We start from the raw sequence: 13,394 nt of genomic DNA on the forward strand, positions 1-13,394 counted from the left end.
TTACAGGAGAGCACCGGTTCCAGTTTTGCAAGTGTGTATTTCCATCAGTCATGATGTGGTTGAATTGATAAACCACTACACAAAATAATATTTTGTATTAAGAGCTATGGCATATTATGAATAAATTATGAAACGCATATTATGTATAAATTATGAAACACACACAGCCAAGTAACCTACTAGGCCTAATCTACGTCAGCAATGTAGGCTAAGAGTAGGCCGGATGCTCAGATGCTTGATGTTTGATCTTGGAAAACAGGATATGCCAGTTCCCAGAGTAGACTAGACTGTTTTCATCTCCACAGAGAAGAAGCCTAAAAACAATGGATTCATCGGAGAAAACCAAAATTATTCAGGTGCAGTTGCCTAGATCACAGACCATGACCATTTTTAAACAATTGCAATGATGATCATTGATGTTGCATATTTTCTAAATTATCTAGATTAGCCTACACCTTTCAGATGTGTTTAGGTAGTGTTTTCAACATGAGCTAAGCTAATGCCAAATTGTGTAGCTTACAGTAATGTGATATAGTCTGTGACCCAGTTTTCTCATTTAACTGGACAATATTTGCATTCAGAATTCCATCTGTAACATTTCTGATGGTACCATAGTGTTGTCAATACCTGTAGAATCATATGTACACGTCGAGGGCTGCCAACCGCTTAAACAACCAATTGGAGAGCTCTATGTTACCAGGTTAAAGTTCAATCAGAGAGGAAGTTGTTGGCTGCTGCCGGGGGAACAACACTAGCAGCTATGGAGTAACGAGCAGGAGTACTTTTTCATATTAGCAAATGATGTCAGCTCATAACTAGGTAATTGCATGTCTAAATAAGTTGGACGATAAACGTGCACACGTAAAGATGATCAGTACGTGCATCAGACAATAAAAAGACTTGCCTGTTCCATGAGTACCCCGGAAGTGTTGCATACAGAGCTAGCTCGTTAATTATTAGCTTGGTCAGTTAGCTAGCTACATGTTGTTTTAGTCGCCTGTGAAACATTTCCATCACGTTTTTGTCGCGAGTATTGCAGAAACGCAGTACTGATAATATGGTCCGTATCGACCATGTGCAATCCGCAGCCTCTCACCGAAGATAGCAACTGTCATATGGCAAGGAGGCTGTTCTACAGTTCGCTTATCTGCATGATGATGAGACAACGGACAGTGTCCGTCTTTTATGTCCGGTACCAAAAGCAGGTTTAAACACTGCACTGTACACTACTCGAAAGGCACTTCTCAACCCTTAGGGCATCTCCGGATATCATATCAATGATCATTTGTCTCCAGCTGTCAGAGCTTGGATCAGGTATGTGAAACCAAGGAATCACTGCTCCCTGTCGCTCATGCTAGTGTTAATGTATGTAGCCTAATGCTTGAAGAATATACCAACGGTTGTATGAAAATGGTGTAATCTTAAGGGCTAATGTTTCCATGAAGGTAGGGTGTCTTTATGAGTAATCATTTACAAGAAAATGCTTCTTAACATAAAGAGGAGTTAGGTCATCATCTTGTCAAAACAGCAACCTTGTCTTCACAAATGACTGTCAGAAGCAATCTGTGGGCAAATCCTCTAACCCAGTGTCATACACTAATCAAATGCCTTGACCTTTGCTTGCAGCCTGCAGACATCATGAGTGCCAAATTCGGACTGATCAACTACAACTCTCGCAAGCACATCTCCATATCCGTGCCCTCCTCGACGGAAGTCATGTCTCCACACATCAAGTCTGTTGAGGAGCTGAAAGTACTAGGCATCAACCTCAGCACCTTCAACCCCCCTGTGCAGTTCTTCATCTGTGTGGCAGGAGTCTTTGTGTTTTACCTCATCTATGGCTATCTGCAGGTAAATAAGCTCATGCCTCATGTATTCTAGACTAGTTAAAGTCTCTGTCTGCATGCCTGTCTATATATAAGGACAAATGCATGTTCAGTTTAAAGTATGTTAAATTGTAATAATTGATGGATCATGCCACTGACTAATAACACGATACTTTCTCTAGAAGAGGTGGCTGCATGGTCTCAAATCTGTGTTGTTCTTCCTCCTAGGAGCTTATATTCTCTGTGGAGGGATTTAAACCCTTTGGGTGGTACCTCACTCTAGTGCAATTTGGGTTTTACTCCATGTTTGGCCTGGTGGAACTGCAGCTAACGCAGGATAAACGGAGAAGGTGCAGTTTGCTTGTGCTTGACCTTTCTCCTTTCTCTCTCGCTCTCTCTCTCTCTCACTCTTTAAACATGCAGTTGGCGGCACAACAGCCAATCAGATGGACAGATAGATAGATAGATAATTTATTGATCCCCAAGGGGAAATTCAAGCTGATTTATCAATATTTTACATTATATCAATTATTGTCAACAGTCTAATGAAGCAATGTTTTTATCTACACCATAGTCATGTTGTTAAAATTGTGTTTACATCTATCTGCAGAATACCTGGCAAAACTTACATGATGATCGCATTTTTAACTGTTGGGACCATGGGTCTGTCGAACACCTCTTTGGGATACCTGAACTATCCCACACAAGTCATCTTCAAGTGCTGCAAACTCATTCCTGTTATGATAGGAGGGATTTTCATACAAGGTAAATATATTAAGCGCTACAGGATGATTGATTGATTAAGTGATTGATGTTAAGTGTTTAGCTTTAGACTTAATCAGTGTAAGTAATTAAATAAACTAATCTAGGCATCAGTGTAAGTAATTAAATAAACTAATCTAGGCCTCTAGGCCTAAGCATCTGAGGCAGTACCTGTGTGTACCACTTTTGGTTTTTGGTTTGTTAACTAATTTTTAACCAGTTTACAACTTCTCATGGAGTTGCCATCCTCTCCTCTTGTCCTGTGTTATATTCCGACAAGACCCTGGACTCTTCTCCTGGCCTTTGAGATTTCCATCTCTGCATCACACTTTCAAGATTCCTTATCCTCATGATCAGAAGTCTTTTTTTCCCTTTCTTTATTGTGATTTTTTATGTGTGTGTGTGTGTGTGTGTGTGTGTGTGTGTGTGTGAGAGAGAGCGAGAGAAAGAGAGAGAGAGAGTGTGTGTTTGTGTGTGTGTGTGTGCGGGTGTGGACCGCAGGTCCCTCAGGGGCGTTAGTGAGTGAGTGAAGAGCAGCGCTGCGTGTGTGAGTGTGTTCAGGAACGCGGGAGGGATCTGATGCGAGCCCTTCAAAGGGGTGAGCCGAATCAAAGCACGCCAGACCAACCTGCTGCGTCACCTTGTCATCCCCAAGGCATTGGCCTGTTTGGGAAGACTCCTTTTTCCTCTCCTTGCCCCCCCCCTTACACTTTTTGCATGTGTCCAATCTGAAACCTTCCTCACCCTCTTCACTCGTTTCTGTAGAAGTGATTGAGTGGGAGAGTCCAGTTCAAACTTTTCCCCCATCTTCCTGTATCCTTCTCTCTCTTGAGCATGCTTCCTATGCCTCAGTTCTGCGATGGATACTTGTGTGTGTGTGTGTGTGTGTGTGTGTGTGTGTGTGTGTGTGTGTGTGTGTGTGTGTGTGTGTGTGTGTGTGTGTGTGTGTGTGCGCACACTGTATCACCTGAACTTGTTCAAAGGGGCCGCGTGGAAAGCCAACCTGCAGCCAGTGTCACGGAAGCTCCTCTCAACTCCTCAGATCAGAGGCTGGCGTTGGCGACTCATTCGTTTAGAGCGGGGCGAGCTCCGCGAAACTCGACGAGTCGATTATTTCACCTGACCACAAAAAACAACAACTCCCACTGAAGACATCTGCACTGAGCCAATCAAGTCAATGAGCTCCTGTCTCAGGGGTGAAACATGCCCATAAGCACACCACACAGCAGTGTTGTACAGTGCAACTTGAAAGGGTCTATTCATCAAGATGACAAGTATTAGACAGATCACACACACCTGTCAAACAGAGACAAACCACTCATAATGTTCAACTTCTCACTCGATGCAAAGTCTTGTGCTTGTGCTCAGATGTACTCAGATGCTGTGTGTGTGTGTGTGTGTGTCTGCGTGTGTGTGTGTCTGTTGATGTGTTGCAGGGAAACGCTACAATGCGGTCGACGTCTCCGCTGCTCTGTGCATGAGCTTGGGACTCATCTGGTTCACCCTGGCGGACAGCAAAGTGGCACCCAGCTTTAATGTGACTGGTAGGGCACAATGCTCAGCGCTTCTAGGCCTCCGCACATAGGCGCAGACATGAGTGTGCTGCACTCCTCTTTTGATGTTAGATTATGTTCGATTCCATTGTGTTCAACTGCGCACACTAGCCGCCGCCACCGTGTCCATTGTGATTCAGTTCTATTTCTGTCGGTGCCGCTCAATAAAATCCATTGTTTATCGAATGCTTGTCGGTTAAACGGTTGATTTTGCCACTGGTGTGTGTGGGCAAGTGACGGAGCTATCATGTGGAACCATCATGCAGAACACTTATGTGTCTTTACACCTGGTGGATCAGGGCGTATAACCTGTCAAAAACTAGCAATTGACTGTACAGTAGCTAATTTCTTCTATTTCATTTACTTTTGTGACTCACAGTATTTTGGTCCCAAATACATAATTGAATGCCCTGAATTGGAGAGAGCTGACGGCTAAAACAAACTTGGATAACTTCTGAATGTAAAACAGAGAGTGTTGCCTTGTTATTGTGGCCTTGAGAGTGCAGATGCCGACTCGCTATAAGTCTAGATTGCTTGCTCTGAATGGGATATTGTTGACCTTCAGTGCAGACAGCTTGGCTTTAGGGTGTGGGCTCTGAACAAGAGCTCATTTGTTGTTTTTGTGATATAGTACACATGAGCACTCCTCTTCTTACTGGTGTGTGTGTGTGTGTGTGTGTGTGTGTGTGTGTGTGTGCACGTGTGTGCCTCAGGGGTCTTTCTCATCTCTTTGGCCTTGTGTGCTGACGCGGCTATCGGAAATGTTCAGGAGAAGGCCATGAAGCTCCACAACGGCTCCAACTCCGAGATGGTGAGTGAGTCTCCTCATTATCTGTTTGGGTCTGTGATTTGTGTATCTGTGTTTGTTGTGTAGTCCTTAGACGGTGCCACATTGCTAAACACAAAGCAGAGTGCATCCTTATTCACTGCCTAGCTGAAATGTTTGGAAGAGAAACTTGTTCACTGGCTTTGTCCAAGAAAGCAATGCGAGTATTTAAATGCTAGTTCATGAAACTCCTTCACACTGTACAACCAATCATTTTCAGTCTCATCATCATGCTATGGCCTTACCTTATTCATGTCTTTCACATGTGAGCGCCACTCTCCTAGCTATACCCTAATGTACTGTAGCACAGACTCCTATTACCTTTAGCACAGTGCTTAATGGGATTCCATGGCGAGGCTGACCTCTGTAACCATGGTGACCGGGCATTGTGTCGTCCTCAGGTGCTGTACTCCTACTCCATTGGCTTTGTTTACATCCTGTTTGGCCTGCTGTGTGTTGGCGGATTGGGACCAGCCGTGGCCTTCTGCTCTCAGGTAAGGAAATGGGAGTCTGGGTGTCCACTGACGTGCCTATCAGACCCGCACATGTTTGTTTATGCAGTTGGGTCTATATGTGAACCATTTTAGGCCTCTGTGTTGTTTAGTGAGTGTTCATGAACTCCTTCTGGCAAGCCAGCAAAAAGACAAACACAACAAACAAAAAAGTATGTGTGGGTGAATAACTGAATGATACATTTCATCTCTGTCTCGCACCACCACCCAAAATAAAAGTAAAATTAAAATTAAACTATTATCCTAATTTGTGTTTTTAGTGTTATTTTTGATCTCCCTGTTCATACACAACCCCTTTAGTCCTAATATTTCTGTTGTCTGAAGCTCTGCTCCTTTCCCTTTCAGCACCCTGTGACGACGTACGGTTATGCCTTCTTCTTCTCCCTTACGGGCTACTTTGGCATTTCGTTTGTGTTGGCCTTGATCAAGCTGTTTGGCGCCCTGGTTGCCGTCACAGGTGAGATGATCACTCATCTGTTTTGAAACACTCGTGGTTACTACAGTATAGCGAACAAAAAAAAAAAAAAGAAAAACAGAATAATGACTGAACTCTAATAAAAGAGTGGGCAATGTTTCATACTCAAATGGTTGTGTGCTGTGGAGTTGTAATTCTCTCAGAGCTTTGCTAAAATTCATAATCTGCACCCATGCTTGTGAATCAGAGAAGACACACATGAAGTTACCTTCCCTCAGTCCTTGAAGACATTTCTCTCCTTCTTTTGCAGTGACAACGGGCAGAAAAGCCATGACGATAGTGCTGTCCTTCATGTTCTTTTCAAAGCCTTTTACATTTCAGTATGTATATGTATTTTACATTATTTCTATCAAGTAACCTACCATATATTTTTGTACATATCTAACATATTGACATATTGTATTCACGTAAGAAGAAACAGAGATCTATGTGAAAAATGAATTCAAATGTAATTTCTACACTGTTGAGAATTATTAATATCTTTACAGGTATATCTGGGGAGGCTTGCTGGTCCTGCTTGGGATCTTCCTGAACGTTTACAGCAAAAACGCGGACAAGATGAAGCTGCCCTCCCTGGCAGAGCTCCGCAGTCGGCTGCTGAGGGAGCGCAAGGTGCGGCTGCTCTCCCAGAACGTCTAGACACTGTTTTTAGGGGCCCCCAGATATATTGGACCTAAACTAATGGACAGGGACTTTGGTTAGGATGTGGGGATGTGGGTCTCCACACTGACTTAACCTCGAGGGCATTGGTCAGTCATATTCCTATCAGGATCCTCTCACGGACGAAGACTTGTTACTATCAAAGGGAAACTGTTGACAAAGCCAAAAAAGCAGTTTTGCACTATTAATGGTGACTTGTATCAATTGTGCAGGACTTGAAGGAAGGAGAATGGTTTGATGGTTCAAAGTATAAACCACAGACTATAAAAAGGACAATGTCCGTGTTGAATGTGTACCAAATGGAGTCATCTTTAACAGTGAATCTTCACCTGCACGTGCCACAAGAAAGGACTTTTTTTCGTTTATGTTTTTCCGAATCAAGTTTGTGAGAAATACATGGATACATTTCCATATTCTTTTTTAATTTATATTTCTTGATTGTACTGAAAGTGGGGATTTAAAAAAAAAAGTGAGTTGCGACATCTTCAGGTGCAGGAGCAGGGATGTGGATGTTTATCGACCAACGTGTCAACTGCCATATTTGCTAACCATTTGTTTGGTGAACGGACAGCTCTTTTTGCATTAAAAACAAACGGGGAAGTTAAGTCAAGGCGGGTGGATGTGTTTTCATAAATTTCAGTGTGGTAATTAGCTTGCCAGATGACTCGTATTCATTGGTTGCAGCCAGCCAGGGATGTTGAACGTCTGCCAAAGAGCTTCTCAGATGTTTAGCCATCAGATAGCCCTGGGCTTGTTTGATTAGTAACCCTGGAATAAGATAGGACCAGAAAGAAAACAAACATTGTTCGGAGAGCTTGGCTTTAGACTTAATTTGGATGAGCAGAAAATGGCGTGTGTGTGTGTGTGTCAGGGTGACACTCCGCTCTTGAAGGAGAGGTCTGATGTCCCAAAGGGATTGATAAAAGCTCAGCAAGCAACAGCCTTTGGGATTGTTCTTCTCTTTTCTCTGGGCAGTTTGACAGTCGGAAGAGAACAGAGCTAACTACCTTACGACAAGGAACTCCCATTTCAACTGCGCTAGATACAGATGTCAAACCACATAACTATATTTGGCACCCATCTGGTTTTGATGTTTATGAAACCAGAGCTCTGGTCTATCCCAGGAGAGACTACATGCAGGAAGTAAAGAATCTCACTGGTCCTCCACGTAATTCTGTCCAGTTGTGCCTGTTTTAACCTACTCGCCATACACATTTATCGAATATGGCGTTCTAGGCTTAATGCTTGTCTAGTGAATTCAACATTTTCAGTCTCCAAAAACAAGCCTACCAAGGACCTATTTCATTGGCTCCCATTAATTATTTATGTAGCAATTAAATCACTCGAAAATAAGTGTCTCAATTTTTAAAAACCCTTCAACCACACTGCAGCAGGTGTATTCGCTTGCTATTACAACTAGCGGCTGAATGTGTAGGTGCTCCTTCTGTAGGCAGCAATTATGAAATATTTTCACATTCTGCCGATGTCTTTTGTTTCGTCCTTCATGCATCTTGCTGGCTCTGTATTTATCAAAGCGTTGGATGAAGTTATGATATTTTTGCCAGCACGGTATGAGGTAGAGTGCCGCCCTGCTGGTGGTCTAATGGAGTGGCAGAGTGACAAGCCGACGGCCGGGCAGGAAACCTAACACAAAGCAATTAGAAATGTGCTATTTCATAGAAAGCTGGCGCCTCTTCAGAGATGACACACTGGCAGATCCTTCTCAAGGGTCTTGGAGCTTCCAGCACCAGGCTGACTTACACAGGATGGGACTAATGTCCTCTCTGTCTGACATGAAATATGTCCAAGACTTGGAAATGTCAAACCTCAAACTCAGTCAGTCACACTCAAAGTCTTCAGTATCTAACTCCTGTAGGAGTATTTAAATGATGGTGGGTTGTCATTGCAGAAATTCTGAATTTGAGATTCAAACAAACACACAAGTTGGTGTTGTTGGGTAAATGAATCTCAGTTTGCCAAATTATAAATTATTGACATCAAATTGCATAAAATCATGAAGCGACAGCTATAATTTTGTTATTATTTTTTGGGAGAGAGGGGTCATAAAATACATACGTTGACATTGTCTACTAAGAGCACACATTTGTTTAGATTTGTTCTGTCATAAAGTCCTCTAATGCATCCCATTCATCTTCATGTGCCAAGAAGTAGTGATTGCCATACTCCCCACGCAGTCCATTTGGATGTATTTGGGCCTGGAAAGCCCTGTTGACTCAAGCCAAATGACACTATTCATCTTTTTGTTCTCTATAGAACCGGGAAACCAGAAAAGCCTGTTTTCAAAGAGCAGAAGTCACATTTGTCAAGTGACACACTTTGTCTTTGCCCCTTAACCTCCACCACCCTCCACTGACTGCTCCAAACTGTAGTTTTGCATGTGTACAATGCTTAAAAAGCTTTTTGTATGAATGTGCAAAATATTGTCAATTCTTCATGGAGGACACGAGGCACTGAACATTTTTAAATGAATTATTTGAAGTTGTCAATGCTGTCTCATTGCTTAGAGAAGGAAAAAGTACATTATTTTAAAAAGTACATTATTAAGTATCATTGCATTTGAAACCCAAATCCCTAAAGATTCATAGCATAGTATCCAACTGGGGCAACGTTTTCAAAAGAACCGGGATACCTAACCAAAAGGCTTCATGCACCGTTCCTGTTTTTACACAATAGCCCATCCTATACCCCCCATCCCCCACCTATCTCTCATTGTCCATTTCTCAGCCACTCTCTATATCTCTATTTTTCATTCTCCCGCTCCCTCTCTCTCCATCTCCCCCTCTCTTATTAATGTGGCCCGTTTACCTAGGTTCAGTGACCTCTGTGCTGTTCCGCTGGCCCCCTGCAATAAATAATGGGAGGTGTCCGCAGCTCATCACAACAGCAAATAGGGTGGCGCTGAACGGGTCGTCCTCCTCCGATTGCCCCAGCAGGGGGTCCTGGCAGGCCATTCATTACGGCCACCGTGCACTTGTTTGGGAGGTGCTCTAGCTAGCCGCGGCCCCCCTTTCCGTCCTTGGGCCCGGCCAGGGTGAGCTTTACAGGCTGGACTGGACAGAGGCGTGTGGAAGCTAGACTAGAGAGAGCGTCACACGCAGACACAGCCGACACATTCGTGGAGGTGCAAGGGCATGGTAACTGGGTCAGGAGCTTTGTTTGGGATTGCAGATATATGCTGTGTAGGTTATAGGGATGAGATCCAAGCCAATGATCATAGCCTGAGATCTAAGGTAAATGACGGTTTATTTGGGACAAAGATCTGATTTGGGATGCTCACCTATAGTTTCCTGATACAGAACTGGTGTGAGCAGCTGCTATTCTGTGTGGCACTATTTTGTCGACAACCTGATGTTAAACTGTAAGAAACTGGTAGCATATAAACTAGTATCAGTATTAGAGAATATATGAGGAGACGAATCAGACGAATCAGTAATAATGAATGCAGTTTCACAACAAACACTAAACAGCGGGATATTAACGCACACATACACACACAAGTGTAAATCTTTCATGCGAACTGCCTGAAATCCTAGCTTGGCTCTGCTTGCCTGTATCAGTTCATTTTGTCACTGAGATAATCAGTCTGGAAATGCTCTTCGGACCAACACTTCACTCTGCCAACAAGTGAACCAGTCAGCGACCACAGGGAATGACGTTACAGTTTCAAAACAAGTGGCAGTGGTAGAGCCATAGACTACAGATAGATGAAGCAATGAAACAGTAGTAGCAACAGAAGCAAACAATAGAATTGTAGCCGGAGGAATGTATAAATGTGTACACAGTAAAGCTGGATAGTAATAGTGTTTCCTTGCTGCCAAGCCAGTTTATTATCCATTTGCCTAACCAATTACGTTGTTCATGAATTCCAAACTTTACTTCCTACTTTGCCTAACCTTACAAACTGATGATAAACCGCATCGGCAGTCAGGAAACTGTCAGTTTAGGCCTACCTTTTCTGTTCATAAATGTACACATTCTTCTGACTGCAATTTTTATGTTTGCATGAGTTGTTGGTTTTGAAACATGTCTTGCCCTCTTGTCACTGGTTGTCCAGGCACCCTGGTGGATGAGGGAAACGTTGCATTGTCAGGTGTCAGACTAGTATCTCGATTAAATGAAAATGAATGAAGAAACTAGGCAGACCCAGACCCTATTCACAAAGTGAGAGCAGGCTACTGAAGTCCTCCACACACACATTCTGTGGCCTTATAGCTGCTGAGTAAGAAGACTTGTAATCACAACTAAACATCATCAGCTACATAATCACAAGCTGAGTGATCTCAGCAGAACTTAGAGTTTTTAAGCTAACTGATAGCTCAAACAATCTAAGTGTCGGCATATTGTTTTTATTGATGGTAGTGCAGGATTTTGTGGGCCTTTTATTTAGTCTGTATGCAATCTCAGGAAGAATGACTATCTTGCCAGTATTAAATTCATGCAGCATAAAATGACACGAATGTTCAGGCTTGTTCAAAAAGCATTTTTCATCATACTTGTTCCCACGATGGCAAGTGTAATGAATCAGAGTTATGCAAACACCTCCCACTCTTATCAAATGGTGTCACGGTCTGTGTATTTGTGTGTGTGTGTGTGCGCGTGTGTGTGTGCGTGTGCATGTGTGTGTATGTGTGTGTGTGTGTGTGTGTGGTGGTACAATAACGCTTGTCATGATGGATCCTCCTGCATAGATTTGCTTTGTCAGCACCCCCACACCAACATCAAGGCAAGGAAGGATTGAGCTCCACACACACACACACACACACACTTCACTTCATTCACATCGGGACAGGAACAGCTTGAGCGGGGCCCCGGAATATTCCGCAGTCACTCACAAAGAGAAATTCTTAATAATACATATCACCCTAATAATGAATGGCTTGAGCTGCAGCAGTTGTCTTGGGGGCATAATATCTAATTTCCTCCCAACATTTCAGAGCCTTACTCCGCCCATGTCACCAGCAGTCCATCATTAAACCAGAAAATGCAGGTTTCTATCACTTTTATTTATTTTTCAAATCAATGTATAAATCCATGCCAGGGTGTGTTACAGATGAGCTCCAATAAATGACCACTGCTGGGCAAACCCGGAATGTTAAGCACCGCGAGGAGGCCGGGGCGGGCCAATGGCGGCAGCAGCACCTTTGCGGAGCACAAAGGCACGCCTCTGGGCGGGCACGGTCAGATAATCCCCTGTCCCTCACACACACACATACACACAGATACACACAACACCCCTGCAAAGCCACATATTTAATTATACAGCACTTAAATAATGCACGCTGCATCCCTTAGCACCCACTAAAACACTGCGCTTTATGGCTGGGTGGTGTAGCAATACCATGCTGGTGGGACTTGGAGAGCCAGAGATAGACTGGCTGGCTGGGGATTTCATTTACTCAGGCCTTGTGAACGCTCTAGTCAGTCTGTAGAGTTTATTGGGACCCAAGCATACAATCAAATGAGAACACATTTCACAGTTGCACGTGTTTCATATTTAACAAACATGGTAATTTCATACACAATTTGAAAAATGTAGATACTTGGGGGGGGGGGGGGGGGTTCTTTTCATAGTGAGGTTTGTGGGAGCATCTTTGGCTTGCTTGGCTGCCATCAGAGATGTGGAAAGCAGGGAGATGGAGGAACAGTAGGAGAAGAGGAGGTCCACAAACACCATAATGGAATAAACAGCGCTGCCATGTTGCATCGTGACTCAAACCCAAGGCAATCCGGGAGGCCCTGGCCGCTGACCTGGTTTCCTATGTGGCCCTGGCGATGTACCTGGCCACTGTAATCTCCTGCCATCAGCAGGGGGAATATGTTCCCATCAGGGCCCATAACGTCAGGGCCCACCTTTGCACTGACACCCTGTGACACACATATGTGGCGAGGCAAGAGTCCCCAACCGCGGCTACGTGGGCTTGAGGGAGATGGCACCTGACGGTCGGTCCGAGGGGGCGACCCCCTTCTCAGCGGCTCCACGGCGAGGTGGAACTGACGGAGGAAATGGAGGGGACAAAGACGGGAGGCCGAGGCACGGAGTGTTGAAGATGGCTGCTGTTGTTGTTGTTGTTGTGGCTTATAGTTGTTTTTCTTTTTTATGGAACTTGGAGAGATGGAAGGAGGGGGGGGCTGTTGGGGTTCTGGAAGGACAGAGGACGAAGAGAGATTGTGACGGTGAGCCGAAACAGAGCGAGCAAACGCAGCTGGTGTGCACACACGCTCCTTCCAGGGTGTAGATTTATCTTGACAATGGATGTAAGTACCCAGCGCAGCTCAGCTCAGCTCAGCAGAGCCTGCTCACTCAGGGTGTGCATGGAGGCCTCCGCACCGCACACACACATGCATACATGCACAAATCAAGCAGGCAGCAGCCACAAAAACACTGCTTTAAAATCCCAAAGCAGGCCATGTTCACACCACACACTGTCCAGAGCATAGTGTAAGATCAATGAATAAAGAGTTTGTAAATTAAGGAAACATCCCAGTGTTCTACAAGGCTATTAAATAGAATATTAACATGTTACTCAATGCTATTAGATGGTTATTACTTGGTTATTATTAGTGTAATGATGCTGTAACAAGTTTAACATTATCAGATAAGACATTTCATTCATATAATGTAATAGCCAAGAATCCACATCCACAATGTAAATGTGCATGTTCACTATATGATATCTACACTCCCTGCTTCTTAATCTGAGAATATGCTTTAGTTGGCACCGTGTGACATTATCATTCACAAAATAGGGGGAAAAACAT

The 13,394-nt window shown here is 43.8% G+C and overlaps 1 protein-coding gene across 3 annotated transcripts; it reads left to right on the forward strand.

Moving 5' to 3' along the window:
- The first annotated feature begins 283 nt into the window (after window positions 1-283).
- Window positions 284-7,219, forward strand: slc35b3 (solute carrier family 35 member B3). Of its 3 annotated transcripts, none has more exons than XM_076291062.1 (10): window positions 284-356; window positions 1,627-1,851; window positions 2,055-2,176; window positions 2,437-2,591; window positions 4,025-4,132; window positions 4,855-4,952; window positions 5,369-5,461; window positions 5,825-5,936; window positions 6,205-6,274; window positions 6,443-7,219. In XM_076291062.1, the coding sequence occupies exons 1-10, from the start codon at window positions 324-326 to the stop codon at window positions 6,591-6,593; spliced, it is 1,167 nt and encodes a 388-aa protein (XP_076147177.1). In that variant the 5' UTR covers window positions 284-323; the 3' UTR covers window positions 6,594-7,219. The 3 variants fall into 3 exon arrangements, with proteins under 3 accessions (XP_076147177.1, XP_076147179.1, XP_076147178.1); XM_076291064.1 differs by lacking the exon at window positions 284-356 and adding an exon at window positions 714-819; XM_076291063.1 differs by lacking the exon at window positions 284-356 and adding an exon at window positions 718-1,314.
- Window positions 7,220-13,394: the final 6,175 nt, after the last annotated feature.

The sequence above is a fragment of the Alosa pseudoharengus genome, unplaced genomic scaffold (assembly GCF_046254945.1).
Source record: "Alosa pseudoharengus isolate Yale_2024_CS ecotype anadromous, Long Island Sound unplaced genomic scaffold, YU_APseudo_1.1 YU_APseudo_1.1_scf_18, whole genome shotgun sequence".
In the NCBI taxonomy this organism is placed as follows: Eukaryota; Metazoa; Chordata; class Actinopteri; order Clupeiformes; family Clupeidae; genus Alosa; species Alosa pseudoharengus.

Coding starts and splice junctions, on each gene's coding strand:
- slc35b3 (XM_076291062.1), top strand. CDS start 324: ATGGATTCATCGGAGAAAACCAAAATTATTCAG. Junction 4,133..4,854: donor ACCCAGCTTTAATGTGACTG/GTAGGGCACAAT, acceptor TGTGTGCCTCAG/GGGTCTTTCTCATCTCTTTG. Junction 5,937..6,204: donor CGCCCTGGTTGCCGTCACAG/GTGAGATGATCA, acceptor CTTCTTTTGCAG/TGACAACGGGCAGAAAAGCC.